At 41.2% G+C, this 24,487-nt stretch overlaps 2 protein-coding genes across 5 annotated transcripts; one reads left to right on the top strand and one right to left on the bottom strand.

Annotated features, from left to right (window-relative positions):
• Nucleotides 1–6,458: 6,458 nt before the first annotated feature.
• LOC142368055 (SH2 domain-containing adapter protein E-like) lies at nucleotides 6,459–16,577 on the bottom strand. Its single transcript, XM_075450103.1, has 6 exons — nucleotides 15,566–16,577; nucleotides 13,210–13,336; nucleotides 10,092–10,328; nucleotides 9,553–9,781; nucleotides 9,216–9,335; nucleotides 6,459–7,747 (listed from the first exon to the last, which is right to left on the bottom strand). The coding sequence occupies exons 1-6, from the start codon at nucleotides 16,073–16,075 to the stop codon at nucleotides 7,564–7,566; spliced, it is 1,407 nt and encodes a 468-aa protein (XP_075306218.1). The 5' UTR covers nucleotides 16,076–16,577; the 3' UTR covers nucleotides 6,459–7,563.
• Nucleotides 16,578–17,304: 727 nt separating this feature from the next.
• Nucleotides 17,305–22,940, top strand: pygo2 (pygopus homolog 2 (Drosophila)). Of its 4 annotated transcripts, none has more exons than XM_075449764.1 (4): nucleotides 17,305–17,524; nucleotides 18,683–18,743; nucleotides 19,346–19,398; nucleotides 19,541–22,940. In XM_075449764.1, exons 2-4 carry the CDS (start codon nucleotides 18,695–18,697, stop codon nucleotides 21,239–21,241), a joined length of 1,803 nt encoding a protein of 600 aa, XP_075305879.1. In that variant the 5' UTR covers nucleotides 17,305–17,524; nucleotides 18,683–18,694; the 3' UTR covers nucleotides 21,242–22,940. The 4 variants fall into 4 exon arrangements, with proteins under 4 accessions (XP_075305879.1, XP_075305878.1, XP_075305880.1 ...); XM_075449763.1 differs by having other exon boundaries at nucleotides 18,536–18,743; XM_075449765.1 differs by lacking the exon at nucleotides 18,683–18,743.
• The last annotated feature ends 1,547 nt before the right edge of the window (nucleotides 22,941–24,487 follow it).

The following is a 24,487-nucleotide window of genomic DNA, read 5'->3' as shown; positions in this document are numbered from 1 at the left end:
ACTTACTTTTTCAGTCTTTTGTTGACCCAGTCCCAATCTTTTTGAGACACGTCGCAGCCATCAAATTCAAGATGATCTAATATTTTTCATGAAATAATAAAATATCTTTATGTTCCATTGTGAATAGAATATTGGCTTTTGTTTGATTTACACTTTTCACATAGTTCCAACCTTTTTTGGATTAGATCTGTACAACAGCCTGCCTGTCATTAAAAAAAAAAAAGAAGCTGTGTTAAACTCGTGCTTACAGTCCAGGCGGTCAAAAGCATTTGGCTAAAACAGGAACGACTGACCAACTAAATCTTATGTTAAGCAAGAATGAGAAAATGATTGTTTTTAAAAGAGGACATGATGGAATGCAGAGGTAAACCTGTCCAACTTTCCTGATGTGCTATTTTGGGGTGATCTGGGTTTAAATTCCTACCCCTACCTACCTACCTGGGATATGAGTGTAAGTTGCTTTGGATAAAAGCGTCTGCTAAATGCATAAGCATAAACATATCAGCAATTTTTTTTTTTCGAAAAAAGGCTTGATTGTTTTGCAAACCATTGCATTGTTTTAAATGATATTCTTTACCGGGTCCCAATTTTTCTGGGAAGTGTGTGTTGTCCTTACATGCTGCCAGTTCATCAAATTGTCTGACATGAATTGCTGCACCTGGAAATAAAGTTGAACAAGGAGGACGTCAGCAATCTGGGATTGTGTGTTGCTGTGTACGCATGCTCACTGTTTGTGTATCTGTGTGTGTGTGTCTGTGTATTGGGGATTCCCACAGAGTAAACTGCTCCAGCTCACACATCCTGCCAACAATATCCTGCAAGTCTTGTTCCACTAGATATAAGCTGACCCAGATGTTTGACTTGGATTCTGCATAGAAAACTTCTTCAAAAGAGGAAGACGGGGGGGGGGGGGGGGGGGGGAAAGAAAGGAAGAAAAAAAGAAAGAAAGAGGGTGTGAAAGGAAGATAGTGAGTTTTTGTGTGCATGCTTGTGTATGTTGTGAACAGCAATGGCAGGGAATGGATCCAATTTATGAAGTACATTAGTCAAGTATGTAACTTGGAAAGCTCTGTTATAATCACAGAGGAATGCTCAAGCTGCTGTGAGTGTGAGAACCCTTTCTGTCCCTCATACACACACACACATCAGTAAATCAACACGTTCTTTTACACTTCATTGGCTTTTATAGCTGCTGGTCAGTCTTAAAGTGTGATGGAAGACCAAATGTGAAGCAACTCCTCTCAACTAAAGGGATTTCTTCACTTCTGGGTGTGCAATGATGAGCTTAACCACCACCTCTTCTTACCTTCAGCAATAATATAAAAAGTGATTCCAGGTCAGCTAGTGGCTGTGGGTGTGGCTTAGCCTGTCTGCTCTCATTCCTGGGCCCTCTGTTTTCTCGTCAGGTGTCTTCTGGTTGGTTAGTTTGAATTTTTGAGCTTGCGCAGCCTGCTGAAAGGTTTCCAGTTCAAAATGTTAACCCTGCTGTGGCCTGAAGAGAAACGAAGAGTCTGTTACAACAGTTAACGGCCTTGTAAACTTGTTTCTCTCATTCAAAAGGGCAAAGAAATAGACTGTTTTCGTGTAGAATAGAAAAGTTTAGACTTTTTATAAACAGCTTATAGAAAAAGAGAATCCAAGTCAGCTGGCAACAACTGCAACTAAGAAAACGTGAATCTAATGAAAGGTGAAATCCTTTTTTTCTCAACTGCAGTTTCCTTTTGAAACTGCATGTGCTTCAGTTTCAAAAGTTATGACACCACACGTTCCATACGTCAAATTCAATCAATCTGCAGAGCATCTGCACCACATATGACAGACATACCATCTACCAGAGGAAAATGTGGTCAAATCTTCAGTTACAGTAGAAAATACAGCCCAGAAAAATCAGAATAATTGTCACTCTTTAGTTGTAAGTTTAGAATTTAGAAGAAGAAGAATTCCACCAATGTATATTTATGATATTTTGATGAAATACGCAAATCTGTGCTTAAAAGAAGGGCTTCTACATGCAGTAATTCAGGCATTTATTTGAACCACATGTCCTTGTCCCAGAATACATGCATGGAAGGAAAACCTAGTTATTGACTTCAGCATACCTGGCGACACTGTGGACAGAGTGAGCAGTAGACACATAGTCTGAATGGGCTTCCTTTTAGGCACAATATCGGACGCATTTTGATCCCCAACTGGATTATCTGAGTTTGTTAGTCCAGCATCTAGAGTTTTGATTTCGTATGATTTCAAACAAACATGTTAACATGCATTTTAAAAGTCCTGGAATCATTTTGATTGGACTAACAGAATATTTTTTTTTTTGCTAGTGTCATGGAAACACGCCCACTGTTCAATCACCAAAGACAGAAAGTCTCCCTTGTTATAAAAAACTCCAGGAAGTGGCACCACAAAGATATTAATTGATTGAATTGTTCAATCAATCGAGCTTTATTTACATAACATTTTTCAAACAACTTTGCAAAGTGCTTTCAGAGCAACAATAATATGTGCCAAAAAGCCCCAGCTTTTTATTTCTCTCTCACACACACACACACAGATCACTACTGAGCCCTCCATTTAAAACAATAAAAACTGAACTGAGGAAGCGTTATTAGTGAGGAAAAACCTGAGACCAGGTAAATATCCATCCATCCATCCATTATCTATACCCGCTTAATCTGTCTGTCAGGTCGCGGGAATTAACATTCTCTGCTGCCCTCATGTCTTCAGGAAGGCTGTTCCACGGATAGACATGGACCATATGCTGTGCTTATGGAATCAGAGGTTTTAATTATATGAAAGGATTAATGAAATCAGAAGATTGCTACCACGTTCTAGAGAGAAGTTTGTCACTTAGTGTCAGAAAACAAGGTCTGAGGGGAAGGTCTTCAGTCTTTCAGGACAACTACAGAGTCAACAAAAAAGGAAAATGTTAGAAAGAGGAAAAGATGGGCTGTTTTATACAGGCAAGCACTGAGTCTTGACCTAAATTCCTTTAAACCTTTGGGGACTTGAAATCAGACATTGCATAAAGCTTTTAGAAAGCTACAAGTACCATTTATAGGCTGTCATTATTGCCAAAGGTTCTGCAACCAAATATCAGTGAATGCTGCCAATAATTGCATCCTGGGCCCCTTTTGGGTTTGTGTTTTTTATTTCATTCAATGAATGCTTTCTTCGCCATTGTGAAGACATTCAGAAATATTCTGGTTTTGCTTTTTTATTTTATTTTATTTAGCATCAGAAGTACTGGTTGGGATTCTGGGGTACTAAATTCCTTAAACAGAGTCTGGTGTTTGTCCGGTGAAATTTTGGCTTGTAATTGAGGCGTGTCAGTTGTGAATAAGGATGAAACAGACATCCTCCAGTCACATGGCCTTTTTACCTACACAAACAATGGCCCAGGAACATCATGCAAACAGTATCTAAAAAAAGGCCTAACCTCACCAGGTGAGGTCAAACTTAATGAGTATCTGCAGATACATCACACATGGCAAGTACAGGCTGCTTGAGGAAAGGAGATGTGCAACACAAAGCCAGACCGTGTCACTGGCACCAAGCCTGAAACATCTGATAAGGACGACAAGAACAGTTCGGTTACCAACAGAGCAGGTGAGGCGACACCCAGATGTCAAGCCACCACGTCCATCAGAGCAAGTCAGGCTGGATCATGTCAAGCTGTCACCCAAGCCAAAGAGTGAGGCAATGATAGCACAAGAGTAGTGTGGAACGATCGTGAGAACAAAGTGAAATTATTCATTCAAGTGTACAGTAGCACAGGCTCCAAGGCTACATCGTTTGATGATTAATCTCTTTCCAGGTGTAGAATTTGAGAAGGCCAGCTTTTCTCACATGATATCCATCTTGACAGAAGTCTTCACGGAAACCTCATGACTGTGGCACAATGCAAGATGAATCAAGAGACATGAGACTCACAGATATACAGATCTCTCTATATATATAGCTATATATATATTACTGTTTCACACCACACATTATACTTGGTTTTATTTAGCAAGTTGCAGCTTGACCAGATGTTTCTGGCAGGATTATGGTCGGATATTTGACAACCTTTTCTGTGGCAGAATTACATTTTTTTTATTTTCCTGTCACTGACCCAACATTTAGGTACAGCCCACATATTTTCCATCAGGTTAAGATCTGGACTTTGGACCAGCTGATCCAACAGCTTCAGGTGACAGTAGGTTGCTTCATTCGTTCCACAAGTTTCGATGTGTGCATGGTGTCATGTTTTGTAGGAACACCCAAATGTGTCTATGTTTAAAATGTCCAGTTTTTAAGTTATGCTGAAGAATTCTGTGGAAGTCCTCCTTCTTCTTTATTCCGTCCAGTTTTTGCAATCTTCCAACAACCCCAGAAAACACTCCAACTACAGCCAGAACAGCGTTGTCGATGTTGAGTTTCTTAGCTTGACTTCTGCAAATTTACCTTTAGTCTCCAAAGCCAAACAAGTCAACCTTTGTCCTCCAGGAAGGTTTTTCTTTGTCTTTGTTATCAGCTGCAAAAATGAGTCAAGCTTAAAGTTGTTAGTCTTGGAACAGGCAGCTTCCAGTTCATCGCAGACTTGTGCCTTTTGGACTTCCTCCAAGTCTTGGCAAAGTGGCAACAACTCCCAAAAATTTGCACATTGGTGGGATTTCTTGAACTGATGAGCAAGGAATCTGACATGGTTTAACAATGGCAACAAGAGACATTGCCAACTTGTGTAAATATCTGTGAACCATTTTCTCAAATAAAATAGAAAGCTTTATTGTCATTGCACAGAAGTACAACGATTTAAGGATGTCCTCTGAGGTCCTTGTTTTTTTTTTTACATTGTACTGTTAGCTGGTCAGTCCAGTGGGTGTAGCTACCAGCTGCAGTCACTCTTGATGGGTAAGACTAAGACTAAAACTTTTTCACCAAAATCTTATTATCTTTATCAACAATGTATGTTGTACAACTGCTCGAGAAAACAAACAATTATAATTGAAAGGCCAATACATTGCATAACATTAAGTCCATGAATGCAGGGCTAGTTTTTCGGCAGACCGAGAGCTTTTACTTTTGGCTCTTTCAAGTATTTAGCTGGTATTTCTTCAATTATATACATCTAAGGTAAACTAAAGTCTTACGTCTGATTTGAAAATTAAACCAAATTAGAATTTCACCTGCCACTGACAATGGTTGATGTTTTATAGGAGCATATAAAAGCAGAGAAGCGGATAAAAGCGGCTCGTAGGTCACCTGACACCGTGTTCCTGATTAAGAAGATTGCCGCAAACCATGAGGTAACACAACATTCGTGAGAAGACTGAAAGTTATCTGTGGTTTCAAAGTAATGAAGCCTAACCTGTGGGTACGTACCTTCATGAATTAAAGCGCAAACTCTTGGCATGAAACATAGGCAAGCAGGGAAGATGTCCTCCCTGAGAGTCAAGGGGAAACAGATGCTAGACAGTCATCAGCCTCAGATAACACCAAACGAGTGAGGAAGGTAAAGGAGATACGTAAGAAAAGGAGGGAAGAAGAGAGGAATGGTGTCAAATGCTCTTTTTTCCCTTCACATTAAGTGTCCTTGACATGAGTGTAATGATACTACTCTTACTCTTTGTTTTTAGTGCTGCATTTACCTTCGATGTGCACAAGCCGGTGCACACTACAGGTACGTAAGCTGTTTGTCCTCAACATGATCCTCGGGAAAAACCTAATCCCTCAACCAGGCCTTCCACCTTCCCCTCCTCACACTAATTCGGAATAAAATTTTAACCCATTTTTGCGAACCAAGACAAATTACAGAACAGCTCAAATCACAATCAGTCTCCAACAAGTTTAAGAATCATTAAGTTCAATAATGCCCTCATTCAGTCATCGTGAAGAGGCTGGGTCATGAAGGGTGATGAGAAACTTTGATCGCCTTCCTTCAGAGCACACATCACTGAAAAGAAACACTTCACATTTAGTTGTTTATGTTGTCGATTTATTGGGATTAGAGAGAATCTCACAGAATATTTCCAGCATTGAGATTCAGGACCTTTTATAATGTGTTTTTCAACATTTGATAAGTCTCCACACATCAAAAGACATACATTTTTTGTTTGAAAAAAAAAAAAAAAAAAGCATAGAAAGAGTGTCTCCTCTGAGAGAAACTGCCTTCCTATAAAGATTTTGATGAGATATGTGAATGGCAGACCTCCAAAAAATAAAAAATACACAAAAATACACTTTGTAGTAGAGCTTCAGGTCAGAATTGTGTTGCAGGTAAATGTTGCCTAAAATTGTTTCCAGCATACACCTGAAGAAAGAGTTAACACACTGTGCCTACATGTTGATGAATTATGTTTAGAATAAATGAAGAAAATAAAAGATTTTCAGTGAATAAAAGGCCATCCCTCCTCCTCCTCCTCCTCCTCCTCCTCCTCCTCCTCCTCCTCCTCCTCCTCCTCCTCCTCCTCCTCCTCCTCCTCCTCACAGCACCAGGGGACATCTCACCTTGGTGGAGAACAATATCACCTTTTAGCAACAGGGGCCTGAACTAACAAGTGAATTCAAAAAGAGACAAGGCTGACATTTATTCTATGTTGGTATCAACAGAGTCTTTTGCTGCTTTTGTTTACTTGAACTTTTATCTGCATTTGATCCTCAATTGTATTCCTCAAGACAGTTGGCATAAAACCTTCATTTTACAATGTTTTCTTCATACAAATCACAGTAAACTGCAGGAATACTTTACTGACATTCTCCAGAATTTAACAGGCTTGTTTAAGCTTTAAACTAGTCATAAACCCTCTGACTACTGCAGAGCAATCAAGCACATTGCATTGTGGTGAATCACTCACTCTTCACAGTGCAGACAATACAATAGAAACAACCCCCTCATTCACAGTAAAACAGAGGAAATCCTCAAGGGACATTTGAAACAGAAAACCAATGGTATATGGGTAGTGGTTACAATTTTCTGCAAAGATACACATAAAACATCTGGTGTTCATATCTTTAAAAGTGGAATGATATGCTTATGTGCTTGGACTTATAAACTTCAGTAAAAGAAGTCTTTGTGTTGTTGGTGCAGGGTACCAACGCATCCACTAGAGAGTAGTAGAGAGCCACAAACTACAGTGTGTTTTACCACCGAAAATTTCACTCAATAACAGCTAAAATATAAGGAGCAGCTTCCAGAATATCAATAATGGATGGCTGAAACAACACATCATTGAGTTCTGTCCTCATCCAGGTCACATTTAAATCGGTAAAAGTGCCTCATCGTATCTGCTGAGCTTGTTCACATGCAAAACAGCAGCCTGGATGTTTTGCATCAGCTGCACATCAAAGTAAAACAAATTAAAAAGAAGCCAACTAGGGGCTCTGCACGCATTTCAAAGATGAAATCGTTTAATTAACACATAAAGTAAAAGTCATACAGATGAGAAACAACCCGAGGCCTGCCTTGAACAGAGTGGAAATATAAGTACACTCATCAGAGGGGATATTGTGACAGATTTTTCTTTTTCTAGGCAGGTCCAGAGGGGTATTTGCTTCATATTCCAAAGCCGCTTTAAGGTGGAGTCAGTGGATCCGGGGCACTGGGTGTAGCAGGGTCATGTGCTCTGCCCCGTTAAAAGGCAGACGCTGAGAGCAGTAATGGTGCACCACCTCTGGGATGCTGGGGAACACGCAGCTGCTCTGGTCCAGGGTGTAACCATTTTCTTTTGTCTGGGCAACAATGATATGAACGCAGCCCTGGCTCGTCCTGAGACACACACAGGAGGGGAGAGAATGAATATACGTTTTTTCATTCAACATTAAAAACAGATAACCTCATCCCCTTACAAGTTTGATTGTCAAAGCAAAGGCAGACAATAAATTCTGAAAGCAAAAGAGAAAAAAATAGAGAAAAATAAAGGGACAAAATTAATTTAATCTACACATGATCAGCTATAACTTTACTGAGTACTTTATCCTCATGCTGCTATATGAGCTCAGGTTGTCCTCAACTCTCTGGTACCAGGATGTTAGCAATGGATCCTTTGGGCTCTGTGAGTTGTGAGGTCTTTTTGGATTGGACTACCATTGGAATCCCATCCAATTAGTATTTGGTGACTTTGGATGGCAGGTGAGCACCTCAGACTCTTTATCATGTTCTTTGAGCCCATCCAAGGCAGTTTTTAACCAGGCCAACTGCTGTACCTTGAATATGGGGCCAGTCCACACAGACAACCACGTACACAAAAACAAAGACTTATGGCCAAATTACTATTACAACTTAACCTAACATGCGCATCCTTAGACTGTGGCAGGAAACCCACAAAAGCACAAGGAGAACATAAAATGTCCACAATGAAAGACCCCAGCTGAGGTTCAAGCCAAGGACCTTCTTGGTGTCAAGTGTCTGTGACAACCACAGCACCACTGCCCACAACAAAACTAAACACACAACATTTCAGATAAGATTAACACAATGTTATGATTTTTTTTTTTTTATTTGAACCTCAGAGCCACTGTACAAATTTCATCCATTTGTTTTCCATAACAGTGTTATTCAGGATAACAGGGGGGGCTGGAGCCTGTCCCAGTTGCCAAAGGGAAAGAGGCAGAGAACACCCTAGACAGATTGCCAGTCCAGGGCAAGCACAGAGACAAATGGGACAAACAACTATACCTGCTTACATTCTCTCCTATGTTAATTTAGAATCACCAATTAAGCCAGAGAACTTGGAGAGAGCCCACACAAGCTTGAAACAATCAAACGCCACACAGAAAACTTCCAGTTGAGATTCAGACCGGGAACCTTCTTGCTCTGCTAATCATCAACATGTATCTCCACTGTATATCCTATTTTTTTAAAAGACAAAAAAAACTAGATATTTAGCGCAAAAGCATGATCTACTGATGTATCTGAAATCATGGTGAGAAGCAGAACAGAGTTCTATACGTTGAAGGGACGAGCTTTAAATACACGGGTTGTGCTTGTTAGTAGCATAATTCGATTGTTGGTTTTTGTATTTCAAAGAAATACAGTGTATTGAGTATAAACATCCTTATCTTAAAATAAATAAGAATAAATTAGATATGGAAAAAATTAAAATAAGTTTACGACTGGACCCATTATACCTTCATTCTTTCATAACCTAATGCCTGCGGGATATAAGAAATCTGAATCCATTTAGCAACTTTTGAGTCATTGATCGACTTCCCATGTACTTTCAGATTACACTCACTTGAGGGCGATGGAGTACTTGCTGTTGTCTGACTCGCTGTTCCTGACCAGGAAGCTGGCCTCCTTGCACGATTGCAGTTGAAACTCGGCCTCCTGGCGTGTCACACAGCCATGGTACCAGCTGAGACAAAAGGTGGAAGTGGGGTGACTACACTTCATCTCTGACTGATCAATTAAGTGTAGAATCTTGCATGACATCAAAATAAAAGCTCTTTGGAAATGAGCATTTCTTGTAGGTAAGAATTCAATTTGATGAAGGCCTTTTTAGTCCAGAATTTGGATTAACAAAGCTCTATATTTACTATTCTGGCACTTAAAGCACCTGAGGCTCTCCTTACCTCTGTTTTTCCAGGGGCAGTGAGGGGTCCACACAGCAGGGCTCGCTCTCAGGGCTGCTGCCAGTCATAGAAGACGAGAGCAAAGTCGGAGGCGAGGATCTCAGGATCTTTTGAGTCCAGCTTTTCTGCCTCAAATGTTGATGCTGCTGCGGCTGGCCCGCTAGATGCTGGGGCTGTCTTGTGAGTGTGGGGTGACATGTCTCGTCTTTTGATGGGCTGTCAAATTGTGCTGGGGGAAGACGAGAGGCGGCCAAAAAAAACAAGACTTTATGTATTGTAAAGGAATAATTGACTTTCTGTCTGAGTTTGAACTGAATGTTGAAGCCTATATGACCGCTTTGATGTTTCATACAAGAAGTTATCCAGAATGCTGTTGGTCTGTGGGGCTTATAAAATATAGATGTGAGGGTAAGCATGACTGGTTTTTGAACAAAATCCTTTCATATGGGTAAACATTGGCAACTAGTCCAGCAAAACTTTAACCACAATGAAAATCCATGATAAGAGATTATACCGTGCTGAAAGAAGCTACACTGTACCTGACAGAGTTCTGACAATATGCTCCTTCCTCCACTCCCAGGGCAACTCGTACTCAGTGGCGGGACGAGGGTCCAGCTCCGGCCTTGTGACCATCGTCTTCTCACTGTCACCACTTCCCTCATATGGGACGTCATAGATCTGCAAGGGAGGAGGCTGATCTTCTTCCACTGTTCCCTCATTCCCCTCCACCAGCACACACACCTTCAGCAGGTCCTTAGATCCCCGACGTCTGATCTCTGGCAGGTTCAAAACAAGGAATAAATATTTAAAATCTCTGCTGAAAGATAAATACCCTCCAAACTCGAGTGATGCATTTCCTCCAACAGTTGTATGTGGCACTGCATGAGTGAACGGCCAGGACACTGGACGAGAAAGAGGATCAAGAGTTTGTGGACCAATACCTATCACAGCTGCCACAGTGACTGAGCAAGAAACAAAAGGGCAACCAGAGAAATTATTCAACCTCTAAATTTTTGCATTAATGCCACGATAAATGTTGGTAATCACTGATTGTGAAATTCTGGTTGCTGTCATTTATTTTTCCTTTGATGGCATTTGAGAAAATACGTTTTAGTTTGTTTAACAATAACAAACCCAATGACTTTTCAGTGCTTACATAGCCCAATGATTTTTTTTCTTTTGTTCCTAAACAAGTTGCATCGACATAAGAATTGTCAGTCTCAGGGCAAAGTCAATGCAACTCCAAAAGGACCCGCTAGCTAAATATCAGCCACTCCCATTGGTTGATGTTATCCCAATTGGGGACTGGAGCCTATCTCAGCCGTCATTGGGCGAGAGGCGGGGTACAACCTGGACAGGTCGCCAGTCCATCACAGGGCCACACGGAGACAAATGAGACAAACACTCACACTCACTCCCAGGGTAAATTTAGAATCACCAATTAACCTAACGAGTACCTGGAAAGAACCCACACAAACACAGGGAGGACATGCACACTCCACACAGAAAGGCTCCAGCCGGGATTCACACCAGGAACCCTCTTGCAACTACACAATATTCAAACATATATTTTTCAACATCGATTTATTAATTCTATTGATTTCATTAACAATAGTGTTATCATAGAGCTGTGTCTCCTATATGATAATTTTGTATAGTCGTTGCATGTTTTTAACATTAATTTGATTTTCTATGTAGGCACATTCCCTTACAAATTCACCTCATTCATTCCAGAAATTCTTTACAAATAGATCCTTTCAAGTCATTGCTGAATTATCTCATAATTCTTGCATTTTTCCAAATAGAAGATAAATATGTGTTGCACAACACACTAAACCATCAGCAGATACTGTACAGCTCTAGCTTTATTGTAATTCATTCTTTGTTTTTTAATGTTATGCAGGGGGAAAGTCAGGGGTATTAATCAGACACAGCTCCGGTTGGCAGTGATGGAAACACGACACCAAGGTGGATGAGATAAACTTGTGTGTTAGACTCTGAGCTGCAAAAGTAAACGTAACCCCGAAATGAGTTTAAAACACAAACACATTGAGGCTCCGATGGGGCCGAAGCATCAACCAACAAATGAAAAGCAATGCGACGGATCCATTTTAACAGTATGGCCGATGCTCACTCTTGGTCCTGCTGTATGGGCATGACTCATGCACTCTACTTAAAACAGATACTTTTCTCAGAAAATCGTGCTTTTCTACAAATAGTGATCAACCACAACCTTTAGTTTCGATATATCCAGCCCGTCCTGCTGTAGCAATCTGGGTTGTTCTCGCACTGATGGTAGCCACAGAGCTTCTATCAACAGAAAAGAGTCCATCAACTTAGCTGAGTGGGTGTACCTGCCATTGAGCACCAGCACATCTGCACTAATGCTTGTGTGGAAATGAGGGAAAGCAAAACAGAAATTCAATTCTAAGTGCATTTGAATACTAAGAATAACATGGTCAAGTATCTTCTTAGAATGAAATTCAATATTGCCAGTAATATCTACTTATCAAACCCTTCATTTGCAACCCTAATATGTCCAATGGGTAAGAATTCTTGAGAAGACGTAACATATTTTCAAGCCATAAATCAAGAGTCAGTTAACAGTAGAATTGGGCTGTGATAGCACGAACAGACATATATCAGTGTCAGCTCATTTATTGTTATTCATTTATAAATGTCTTCATTCATGAATCTTTGCTCTATCGCTGTATCCATGAGAGTTTAGTGCGTTAGCAGTATAGAGACAACTCCAGTTTTTGTGAAATAAATGTTTTTTTAAATCATTTTGTTTCACTATAAAGAGCCATGTGTGCTGAAGCAGCAAAAGTTTCCTGGGAAAGCTTCTCCAAGCTATGCTTTTAGCAGGAAAAGTCATATCATAGTCAAACTATGAGCACTACAAATCTAACCAAACAATCAGAAGTGGGTGTGAAATCACAGCAGAAGAAGCTGTATTAACAGACACTTCAATTAAACATAAAGGTGGATTCTGTTGACCATTGTCGGCTGCTAAGTAAAGTCTTAACGATGATGCTGTCCCCCCTTTGAGTGCCTGCTTACTGACACACAGTGACATCAGACTCTTGCTTCCTTCCTTGGCATGATTTAAGCCTCTTAAACTGACTCAGTCACATCATCACATCCTCTGCCGACTTCTCAGCATCGGCCCTTACTGAAGCACAACTAGACAGCAGAGCAATAAAGCATTTTCACAATCACAGCAGTCCATTGTGTAACACTTTTAGTTAAAACAATACACCGCTGGAATGAAAGGTTAGGACAGCATGTGATTGGTCAACTGGCCACATTTCCTTGACGCTGGGAAGTTTTGATTAATGGCCAGACAGGTCCATATAGGGGTTTGCACAGAGCTGCGTCCGAGATGCTGGGAGGCGCTGAGAGCAAACTTCCTTTTTGGAGAATAGCACCAGGAAACAGAGACAGGAAAAAGGAAGCTCGGACAGGAAACTGCACCCATTGTCCAAATTCAACGCAGTTGCTGTAGCAACCCCATGGGGTACAGAAAGCACTACGGGAATGAGTTCACGTTCTCACTACGATGACTGTGGGGACTGAAAATGGGAATCCCGTCATTCATACAAGGACTGTGAGGTCAAACACGGAGCTGTCTGCCACAAGTGAGGAAAGACTCACCAGTTATCATCTGCTGTGCATCGTAAGGCTCCATGTATCCATCGTTCTCCCCAACCCTCTCTGCATCCCTTTGTTCTTTGGTCTTCTGAGCATCAAAGGGATCTGCGTAATCTTCAAGAATGATCAACTGGGTTGATAAAAAAAAAAAGAAAAAAAAAAGAGAAATCAGTATTTCTTTTCAAGAACCAGACACTTTAAACTCAGAAAAACAGATGAGAAAGTTACAAAGAGGCTCATTTTAGGAACATTGAATAAAAACCTTTTCAATTAAAAAAAGTAAAATCCACAATTTTGTGTTTAGGAAGGAAATAAAAACACAAAAAGTAACATATTTGCGATGCTGATTTTTAGAAATATTTCAACTATCGATTAGAAGAGGCTACCAAGGTGCGGGTCGGAGCCTCTCTTCCTCTTTCTTTCATTCCTCCTTTCAATTAAAATTTAAATTAAAAAAATTAAAATGTACATGGTGCTGCAAACTATGATGAGAACACTGGATCAGTGAGCCTCTGAGTGCAGGAAAAATAAATAAATGAATAATAGTCTTCCAAAATCAAGCGTGCAAATAAGCTCCTAAAAGTTTATTTTTATTATTTTTGTTTTGTTTTTTATGTGATTGAACATTTATGGTTTATATGGCTCATATAGTTACAAAAAAGACTTGCCACTTATTTATAAACAATTAATCTACCGATTACTTTTTCCCTTATGTTTGAAAAGCAGGAAACAGCCAAATTTGACCATTTTCCTGTTAGTTTCTGATTAATTGTCTCAGTTCACTCGAGTGCTGGAGAGGTGTGATAACACCGTGCCAAATTAACGTAATAAAACAACAAAGCAGCCTTCAGCTGATATGAAGAACACTTTTTACCCATTTTTTCTTCTCCAGGTGCTCCTTTTATCATAAATTCTTGTCCTTTCAAATTCAATCAACCTCCATTCTGTGTCATTCCTGACTGGCCTGTCAGCTTATCAATGAGAGATAAGACCTTGTTAACTTTACTCCGTAAGAGACAATGGCTGCTGTAAAAGTCGTGTTTGAGTAAGTCCGAAACTCTGCTAACCAAAATGAGAACGTTGAGTGTTGTTGAGTGTTAAGTTTGGGGGAGTTTAGTGGAACTTATTTATTCACTCAACGACACAGGTCTTCACCTTCACCTCCTGGGGAAACGCCACATTTGACTTGGACACACAGGCATAACCTAACAAGAGAACTTGCAACCTACTGGCTGGTTTTGAGATGGGAAAGGGGATTCACTCCATCTCTGAAAAATAAAACCTCAATTTTGATCTCATTTATCTCACCATCACCCCACCATCAGCTCCCTTACGTCTCCATACTGGTTTTTTTTTTTAAAGATGAGCTGGAGGGGACTTGGATTAGCGCCTGAGTGTCAGATAACACGGTGCTTTTTATAACCTGATAGCCATCACCAGGGGGGCTGAATGTAGTGAAAGGGAGGGATGATTCTGGGTGAGCGAGGGAGGGAGGGGCAGAATGGAGGTGAACACAGACCCAGATTGCATGCAGGAGGGGAAGGTAAAGGCCTCATGTCTAACCACAGGTTTGTGTTGGAGGCAGGGAAGATGGGTGTAAGCACGGAGAGTGGAGAGGAACAGAAAGGCAGACTGGGAGGAGTGGACACAATGGGAAACTGAGACAAAAGGGGAGGGAGATAACAAAACAATAATATCACTTTTCGGAGCTTGGACTTGGTCCCAGCTTCTTCATTGTGAACAGATTTGATGACTCTTCTTAACTTTTATTGTTGGTGTCGTGTTCATTGTATTGTGACTTCAATGGAGGAAGGTGGCATTCATTTTGTTTGAGCTGGCATCCTGTCAAACCTTAGAACTTCATGTTCAAATAAAGTGCATTTATCAAAGTCTAATTATTATGCAACAGTTTTTTCATTTTTTCACTCACGTCTCACTAGATATCATATTCTACACAAAAGTTGATGCATTTACATAAGCAGTGGTTGGTCAAGTTGGAGCTAAAAAGTATAATATATATTGTGTATATTTTAAACCCATTTTGAAGTTTATTCAAGGAAATCTGAATATGAAAAGTGAGTAGTATGTAGTATGTAACATGATATATGTGTTTATTTATTAATATAAACTTAAAATATTATAGTAAAGAAAGTATATGCCTCAAACTTTTACTTAATTGGTACAAATTATTTTTTGCCTTCCTAATTATGTCTCCAGAGACACAGCACATACATCAATTACTACATCAGTCACAGAAAAGTTGAAAATGGTCAATTAAGGTAAGAAGCAACACTTTCAAAGGGGGAAAAAACATTAAGATATTATAGTTAGAGCCTGTATTAAATATTGTGTAACTCACTGTTTCTGTCTTGCATTGGACCGGTTTCTCAGCTTCAGGCACCACTGCGCTGGTGATGGTACCGCTGTTGAAATTGGGTGTTTTGTCCTGTTTGTCCACTCTTATCAGCCTGCTGATGTAGGCATTGGCAGACGGAGAAGTCTTCAGAGGTCTGTGCTGCTCCTCAAATACAGGTTCTGTTTTGGAGTTCTTGCGACTCTTCCCGGACAAGAGACTGTCCCAAACTTTTCCATCTTTCTGGGAGTTCACACCGTTTCTACTCAGCTCTGTGGCCGAGTTTTTTCGGTTTCTCCCGGACAAGAGTGACCCAACGCCTCCACCTCCTCCGCCTGTGCAGTCGACAGAGGAGTTTTTGCGATGGCCCGTTTTGGAGCCCGTTGTTTTGGTACCAATGCTGGCCACCAGACCGGGTTTATTGGCTCTTGGTTGTGAGCCTGACTCGGAGGCTGAGCGTATTCTGTCGGTACCATTTTTCAGAGTTATGGGGAACTCCTTGAACCACTTTGCCATGTTAACTCGGATGGAAACCAGTATTCTTTTCTGCCTGCTCTGACACCTTTTAGCGCCATACACCAGGGCCCCAGGGACGCACCTTTAGAAATCACAGCCTCTCTAACAAAAGACTTCCGTTGTTTTATTCTAGGATAGAGCCTGTGAAGTAAACATTTCCACACCTCACTTTAAATTATGTCAGAGATGCTCACAAGAGGCAGTGACTTTGTCCTTAAACCTATTTTTTTTTTTTTTTTTAAAGGTAAGTAACAAAATGTAAAAAGACAAAAAAAAGTGACAGGTTACGAAACCAATTACAACACCTACTTTATCCCATTTGTAATTATTGGCTCATTCCTTTTTTTGCTCAAAGTTTATTCCCTTTGCATGAACAGATGCCTTCGGAGAGGAATCATCCGAAAAAAAGCAAAGTTTTTCTTTGTGCTGATTTGCGGTCCCATTCCCAGCGCGGTTTTTCGATCTTTTACTAACGTCCACTGTCGCAATGAGACTCCAGACTGCGCCTGGAGAACAGAGGGGAGGGGGTATCTCTAGTTAAGGAGGGGAAGCAGGACATGGTGGGCGGTGAAAACCCTTTGATTGCAGACACCATGACAAAATAACCATTTAAGGAATTTAGGAATCTGGCACATTTTGAACCACGCTGAAGTAACCCACTAATTACAGGGAAACCTTTGGTATTCTGTGGATTAATAAGCCTGAATAATGCATTTTCAGTTTGATTTTATTACATAATAATCATAAGAATAAAAAACAAAAATCCGGGCTTCATGTTTAACTTTGCATATTGCCATAATGCTTTAATTAGTAGTTGTAGACAGCACCGGTATTTTTGTACATATCACTGCCATTCATATAATTACTCTAAAATAAAGTCTAGTGTTATGGAGATTTTTTTATTTAGTGTATTAATTCAGTATTGATTAAAACATTACTTAATAATATGCTTAATTGGCTGACTAATTGATGTCCGCCACTGCTTTTAAATGTACAGTGCATCGCTGAGACATGGTCCGTTCAGAGCTGCTCCATGTGTGGCATTTAGGGGTGTGATGCTGATACTATTAGGCAAAAATCAATATAATATAAGTTGACAATTCTGGTGTATCAGTAAAATAAACTATAATAGACCGCAGTGTTATCCATAAAAACTGATATTTTACACTGTCTTTGCCTAATTTAGTTTCCGATTGATTAGTGTTACCTACCGACACCCCTATTTTGGCGGTGACATGTAACCTTCCTCAGTGCGCGATGCTCCTGCTTATTCCTCTTTGTCCGGTAGCGATAGAAGGCCATGATAATTATGGCAAAATTTGCGTTTTTGAATGAATTATAGTTGAATGGTGGATCAACAAGCATACACCGTGTGACGACTGGTTTGCTGGCAATGACACACCAGAGAGTTTCAATTTAAAGGACAGCAGAGCAAGCAACGGAGAAAGGGTACAGTTTGCTTCCACGACAGTCTGCAAGATGGCTAGCTACCGTTAGCTAACATTAGCTTGCTAGCTAATGTTAGCATAGTAAACAACAGTTCTCATAACGTAATCGATTGCTTTGTCTCATAAATGATTTCAAACGTTTAATTAAGTGCACATTTTCACATATGGATGTAGAGGCACACATCAAATAATTGGTTAAGTGATCCAGTGCTGCGACTGCTGGGTGAAATCTCAACGCTGCTATCTAGCCACATTGAATAACGTGGCTAGCTAGTTCGCTAATGTATAAACTGGCTTGCGTTAGCTAGCGAGTTCATAGCCACACATCTGTAAGTGATTACTTTAGAGAAGGAAGGGGTCCTCTGTAACTTGCTTGAACTGACAGTGACGCCAGGTAGCAAGCAACCAGTTTCACTCAGCCAAGAGAAACTGGCTTGCATCAAGGGGAACTTGTGCTACATAACGTTAGCCTGCTCATTTTACCAGGCGTTTATTTGGTGACCAAATCCCGGCGTGACAGACACCATGGCGAAAGATTTGCAGCTGGAAAAGAGTTCGCAGACCCGGGCCGGCGTTATTTCACCAGCTAATCCAGTTGCTATTGACTTTTAGCAAATTCTGTAATTACAGTTTTAGGCCTTACAGACACGTATGGTGACCCTGAGATGCAAAATTCACAACAACCCTGGACAAGATGCACTTTGCGAATAACTCAGCATGAAAGCAGAAAACACATCACAGATAAGACAACGAAAAAACTAAAACACTGCAGAAAACACTACAACAAAGCAGAAAGCAAGACATTTCACAAAACAGGCGGCTTAAACAACACACGTTTAGTTCCGCGAAATGCTATTTTCCGTTTTGTTTAGATTTTTTTTTCTTCTGAGTTGTCGATTTTAAATTTGTTCTAGTTTTTTCGGATTTTTTTTCTTTTGTATATTTTAGTTCTTTCGTTTGTTAACTTTTCCTTTTTTGGGGGTTTGTTTGTTTGTTTTTTCGTTGTGTCCAGTGTTGTTGTGTGTTGCACCTTAGGGCCACCGTAGACATGACCTGAAGGCAGATTCCACCGAGTCGGCATAAAGCCTTCAAGACGTCGTCATTTTTAACTTTTTTTTTTTTCTTGCATATGAACGGTGATATGCCACTTCACCGACAGTCATATTAGCTAATGGCTGCCGAATCGGGGAGACTACTGGCGGGACAAGGAAAACGAAAAGGTAGGAATTAATTTCACCCATCTCCCAATCAGATCGGAATCATCCATTACTGCGCTGCAAAGGGTTGCACTGGTGCTGTTAGCAAATCCCTTTTCGCCTCCCCCATATGTAAACTTCCCGACTGTCTCCGGTGGTAGCTGTTTTCTCACAGAGTGGATCTGTGAACGGGGTTTATGTCTATCTTGCTATCAGTGTACCTGCAATTCCGTTTCCTCGTTCTCATGTCTTTTCTTGTCTCCCTCATTGACCTTACCTCTTTTGCCTCTGTTTGCGGCCTCTCTCCCTCTTGCCTGGGTCATTTGGTCTGCCTGGGTCATTTGCGATTCAAGGCTTCATAAGCTTGGTGATAACGCCTGGATGTTCAGCATTTTGTCCTCATGCCAGTCTATGTCCCATCATTTAATTCATGTCAACAGTTGGACTCGATAAAGAGGCCCTAGGTCTAAAGCTGCTCCACTCTGTCACTAAGGGGTATTGGCCAGTCCAAATGTGATGTTGCGCCTGAATGGTGGTGGACCAGTCGTATGAACAATGGAGGCAATGTTTCTGTTACTTATGTTTCCCCTTTTCCACCCCTTCCCTCCATATTTTTACTGTTTCAGCTTCACAGATGAAGAGCCCAGAGAAGAAGAAGGCGAGGAAATCCACAACTCAGGTTAGAGTTTTTGGATATTTTTTTTTGTCTTTGTTTTGTTAACATGCACATTTTCTCAATAATGAAAAGTGCTTGGATATGATCCTATAAGAGAAGTAAAAAGAATGAATAAAACGCTGTAATTTGCTCTCCTTCACTTTAGGCGGCAGGGTTCTCCCACCTCACTGAGTTTGCACCTCCTCCTACGCCAATGGTGGACCATCTGGTTGCCTCCAACCCCTTCGATGATGATTTTGGGCCTCCATCCAGACCTGGTGGGGCAGGTGGACCAGGCGGTGCCCCTTTTCTTTCCAGTCCAGGTGCCGGTGGAGGAGGTGGGTATGGAGGTGGAGGCAGAATGAGTGCAGGCATGAACTTCATGGGAGGACCAGGAGGACCGGGAGGTGGTCAGCCTGGGCGCAGGCCACCCTATGGCCCTGCACCTAATGCTGGACCCCACCACCAGCTAGGCTTTGGAGGAATGCCTGGATTTGGAGCCGGTGGTGGTGGTGGCAGTGGGGGAGGTGGAGGAGGAGGTGGATTTCCTCCTGCTGGCCCCTCTCAATTTAATATGCCACCCAATTTTAGTCCCCCGATGCATCCTGGGCCAGGATTCAATGCCATGCTTTCTCCTGGGAGTATGGGAGGTCCTGGGGGAGGAGGGCCACCCCACCCTCGGTTTAGCATGCCTCCCCAGCCGCAGCACGGACAGGGTGGGCACCCTTTCAACAGCCCACCATTACCTGGAGGTGGAGGCCCACGAGGGCCCTTGCCTCCCATGGGAGGAGGCATAGGTCCAGGGATGAATATCATGGGTGGCATGGGCCCTGGTGGCAACATGGTGGGTGGAGGGTTGCCAGGTCTGCCCCCTCAAGGACAATTTCCTCCCTCACAGGATGGCCCTTACCCTGGCCCTAGTCCACCAGGGCCAGGCAATGAGGATGGAAAAAACTTTGGAGCTGGGGCACCACCAGGACCTCCGCAGCAGCAGCAACAACAACAACAACAACAACAACAACAACAACAACAACAACAACAACAACAGCAGCAACAGCAGCAGCTTAATCTAAACCCTAATGGCGCTCCCACTAATAATAACACTCCTGGCCCCCCTCCTAACTCTGGCCCATCACAGCCTGGGGGAGGCTTCCCTGGTCACCCTGATGTCCAACAGCCCAGTGCCAATACACCAGGTCAGCCTCCTTCTGCACCACCACAGCCTAACCCCAATTCGTCTCCTACCGGTCCCCTAAATGGATCAGGCCAGCCCCAGCATCCACAATCCAGTCAGCTACAGCCCCCCAGCAACACAAACACCCCTAACTCTAATAACTCTAACCAGCAGCAGCAATCCACTCCTCCTAACTCTGCCCCAGGCTCCACCTCTTACAACCAACAAAACAGTACTCCTGGTGCTGGCGGCCCTTTGTCAAACGCTGCTTCCAATTCTGGTCAGAACAACATAACTAACAACAATGGTGGCAACACTCCTGGCAGCAATCCCAATCCCCCCTCTAACTCCACATCGACTCCAAACACCCAATCTCCCTTGCCACCTGGCCCCGCCGCCCCCTCAACCGGTCCCGGTTCTGGCCCTGGAAAACTTGGTGGTCCCGGGATGGTCTTTCCTTGTGGCCTCTGTTTGGCGGAAGTACACGACGACCAGGATGCCATCCTTTGTGAGGCATCCTGCCAACGCTGGTTCCACCGAGACTGCACAGGCCTGACAGAACCAGCCTATGGGCTACTGACTCGAGAGAGCGCTGCTGTTTGGGCTTGTGACTTCTGCATCAAGACCAAGGACATACAGGCCGTTTTTGTGCGCCAGGGATTAGGTCAGCTGGTGGCAGCTAATGAGAGTTGAGGTGCAGCAGAGATGGAGCAGTGTTGAGGTGTGGCATGTATGGACAAATAGAGACTGATCTAACTGAATGACCTGTGTGCCATGTCAGCTACTTGCCCAACTTAGTCTTGGCCAGCCCTTTACTTGTTCATTACAAAAAGCGACACACTCATTGACTTTCATGCTTATACATAGCACTTTGAGTGACTCCAGCTATATGACACCCCCTCCCACCTTAATATGAGTCAAAACAAGATGAATGTTACCTACTCAGTTCTTCAGATATCCACCTGCCAACCAGCAAAGCACTGACATCAACACACTACCTCAAACAGTTTGCGACTGACTGACACAGAAGCTCCCGCACTGACTGACTGTGATTGACTCTCCACACTCATGCATCACAAGTGCGTGACGACGTTTCCAACACACACACAGTCAAAAATTCTCACTATTTGGGGAACTGATGTTGAAATTGATACTTTGTATTAACACAGTGGAATTGGATAAATGACAGATTTTAACAGGATAAAACATGAAAAGGGTACAAGAAGATCCAAAACTATTCGATTCACAGCTTAATTTACAACCAAAATGCTTCAGTCCAGCACTGCCCTATCACATCGTTGGCCTTTTTTTTTCCTTTTTTTTTTTATTACCACAAGCAGGTGAAAGAGATGGAAAAATAAATCAATGTATTGAAGTATGAAAATGTCAGTATCAAGTATATTGTAAAACATAAATTCAGCAGTTCCTGCGACTCCAAACATGCACATTCTTCAACTATATATGTATATATATATATATATATATATATATATATATATATATATATATATATATGTGTATACTATCATTTTGTTTCCCGTGCTGATAATTCCAAAGGAGAACCAGGCTGAGATTTCATCCACACCTCTCAGAGAGGATCTCACCTCTGAGGAGTTGTAAATATTAGGACAAAACTTTTGTCCAGAACTTCCATCAGTTGTGAACAAGCTGCAACGTCAACCAACGAACTAAACAATGAGTTAAACTTATGTCTTGGTTGTGTACATGGTGGTTTTTTTTTGTTTTTTTATACACTACATTTGAGTTGAGCGTTTCTGTTTTTGTTTTGTTTTTTATCTCTGCAGTACTCATGAATTGTGAAATCAGTGCTTTTGGGTGGTGTTGGCATAGCAAGTAGTGACATCATGTCATATCAGATGTGCTTAGTCCTTTAAAAAAAAAATGAAAAAAAGAAACGAAAAAATAAGGGGAGGGGGTTGCATGTGAACCAATGCAGTAACTGTCTGATCTGTTGTTTATTTTCTGGTTTCTGCGCTGCTGGAGACCTTGAAGTAGACCAAATGACTAAAGGGCAAAAAAAAAGAAAAAAAAACATTTTCACATTTTGTCCCACAATATAAGGTGTTTCTAATGATTCTTCTTCCTCCTCTGCTCTTACTCTTCTTTTTTTAAGTGTCCGAGTTGCCTTTCCTTTCTCACCCTCAGCTGTTCCTTTTTGCTTTGTACTGGTATTTGTGCTCTGGTGCCTCCTGGTGGAACCAGCGAGGAGAAGGAGAGGTACTGAACTACCAAGTAAAGACTGATTTCTTTTGTTTTTGTTTTTGTCCAGATTTGTTTTTAATACCCTTTAGTTTTTTGGGGGTGTTTTTTTTTTTTTCTAATTTGTTTGATAATTGTATTAAAATGAGGGTTGGAAGACCCTTTAAATCTTTTTAAGTTCTTTGTCATGATGCTCTGGGCTACAGATGAATGATTTTATTCACTATTTACAACATTTCCTGAAAAGTTTTATTTCAAGCTTACTGAGAAATGAAATATTTTTTCTGACTGTTTAGTGAAGGTTTTATTGGTGGAAAACTGATTGTTGAGGCCAATGATGGTGTTTTTTTTTTTTTTTTATTAAAAATGGGTTAAATTTACATGCACCTTTAATTCTAAATAATGTCTTAAATAATAATAATAATGTCTAAATAATGTGTAAAAACCAAGGAAAGTTTCATATAAAAGAAATGATTTGGAATTTGCTCTAATTCAAGGTAAAGATTCCCATCGTTTTTTTAGTATATCTCTATGTAGGGATTTTTATTAAACAAATAGGGGATTATCTGAATGTTTCGTTTATAAAAAGTTTTTTTTTAGACACATAAACAGTACCTCCACTCATCCAAACAGTGTTTTCTGTACAATATAATGGGCTTATTGGCCTAGTGGAGTTTAATTTATGTTGAGTTGCTTGTTAAAAAAGCAAAACAACACAAACTGCGTAAAGCTGGGTGAGTTGTGCCTAATGGTCCCAATAGGGAGAAATGGTTATTGGTGTAAAAACCCAATTTTTATTACAAACTAAGCTGAAGTGGAACAACAGCGCCATGCAAAAGTGTTGAGCCTCCCCTCATTTCTTTAAATATTTTCAGGAAATGTGTCGATTCATTGGAAAATGCAAATAGAAGTATAAATATGGTATATGAAGCAAAACCAGTTTGTACAATTCTAACATGCTTGAAAGTCAATATTTGGTACGAGCACCTTTATTCTATACAGACTGAACCACTTATGGATAAGCTTTTTTTGTCAGTTCTACAGGTTTCTTGAAGGACATTTCAAAGCTCTTCTTTGGATGTCGGCTGCCTTTTGTTCCGTTCTCTGTCAAGATGATCCCACACTGCTTCAGTAATGTTGAACTCCGGGCTCTGGGGAGGATTCATCCCTCCATCAGACCTGCTGCCGCTGATTTTCAGTCCAGTTCCTGTGTCATTTGTCATACCTCAGCTTTTTCTCCGTTTCCCCTCTAAGAATGACTTCTTTTCATGGAGAACATCTCTGATGAGGCTTCAGTGAACAGTAGATGGATCAACTGAAGGTCCAGGTGCATCTCTCTGGTCCTGTGACAGGTTTTTGTTGGATTTTATTTTCTCCTTTTCTTAAAGACATCACTTTCAGACACTGTTCATTCTAATCTACATAGTTTTCCTGCCACTTCCCTTTCTCTACACTTCCGTCCAGATTCCTGATCTTTATAAGGACACACTGCACCCCATGCTCAGACAGTTTTCAGCTTTGGGAAGCACCTTGTTGGTGCACAGACACTGTTTATGTTATGTTGGTGAAACTGTCATCCTTAACATTTTTCATAGATGCAACTAAAGAGATGGGGAATTAATGACGTGTCTTTGTGACAGGCTGCTGGTAACAAAGTGCATATTGGTTCTAAGCTAAGTTTTCTGTCGTGTAGACAACACTGGTTGTTTTTTTTTGTTT

The sequence above is a fragment of the Odontesthes bonariensis genome, chromosome 18, assembly GCF_027942865.1.
Source record: "Odontesthes bonariensis isolate fOdoBon6 chromosome 18, fOdoBon6.hap1, whole genome shotgun sequence".
NCBI classification, from domain to species: Eukaryota; Metazoa; Chordata; class Actinopteri; order Atheriniformes; family Atherinopsidae; genus Odontesthes; species Odontesthes bonariensis.
The sequence above is the reverse complement of the archived record's forward strand: the minus strand, read 5'-3'. Positions and strand labels throughout refer to the sequence as shown.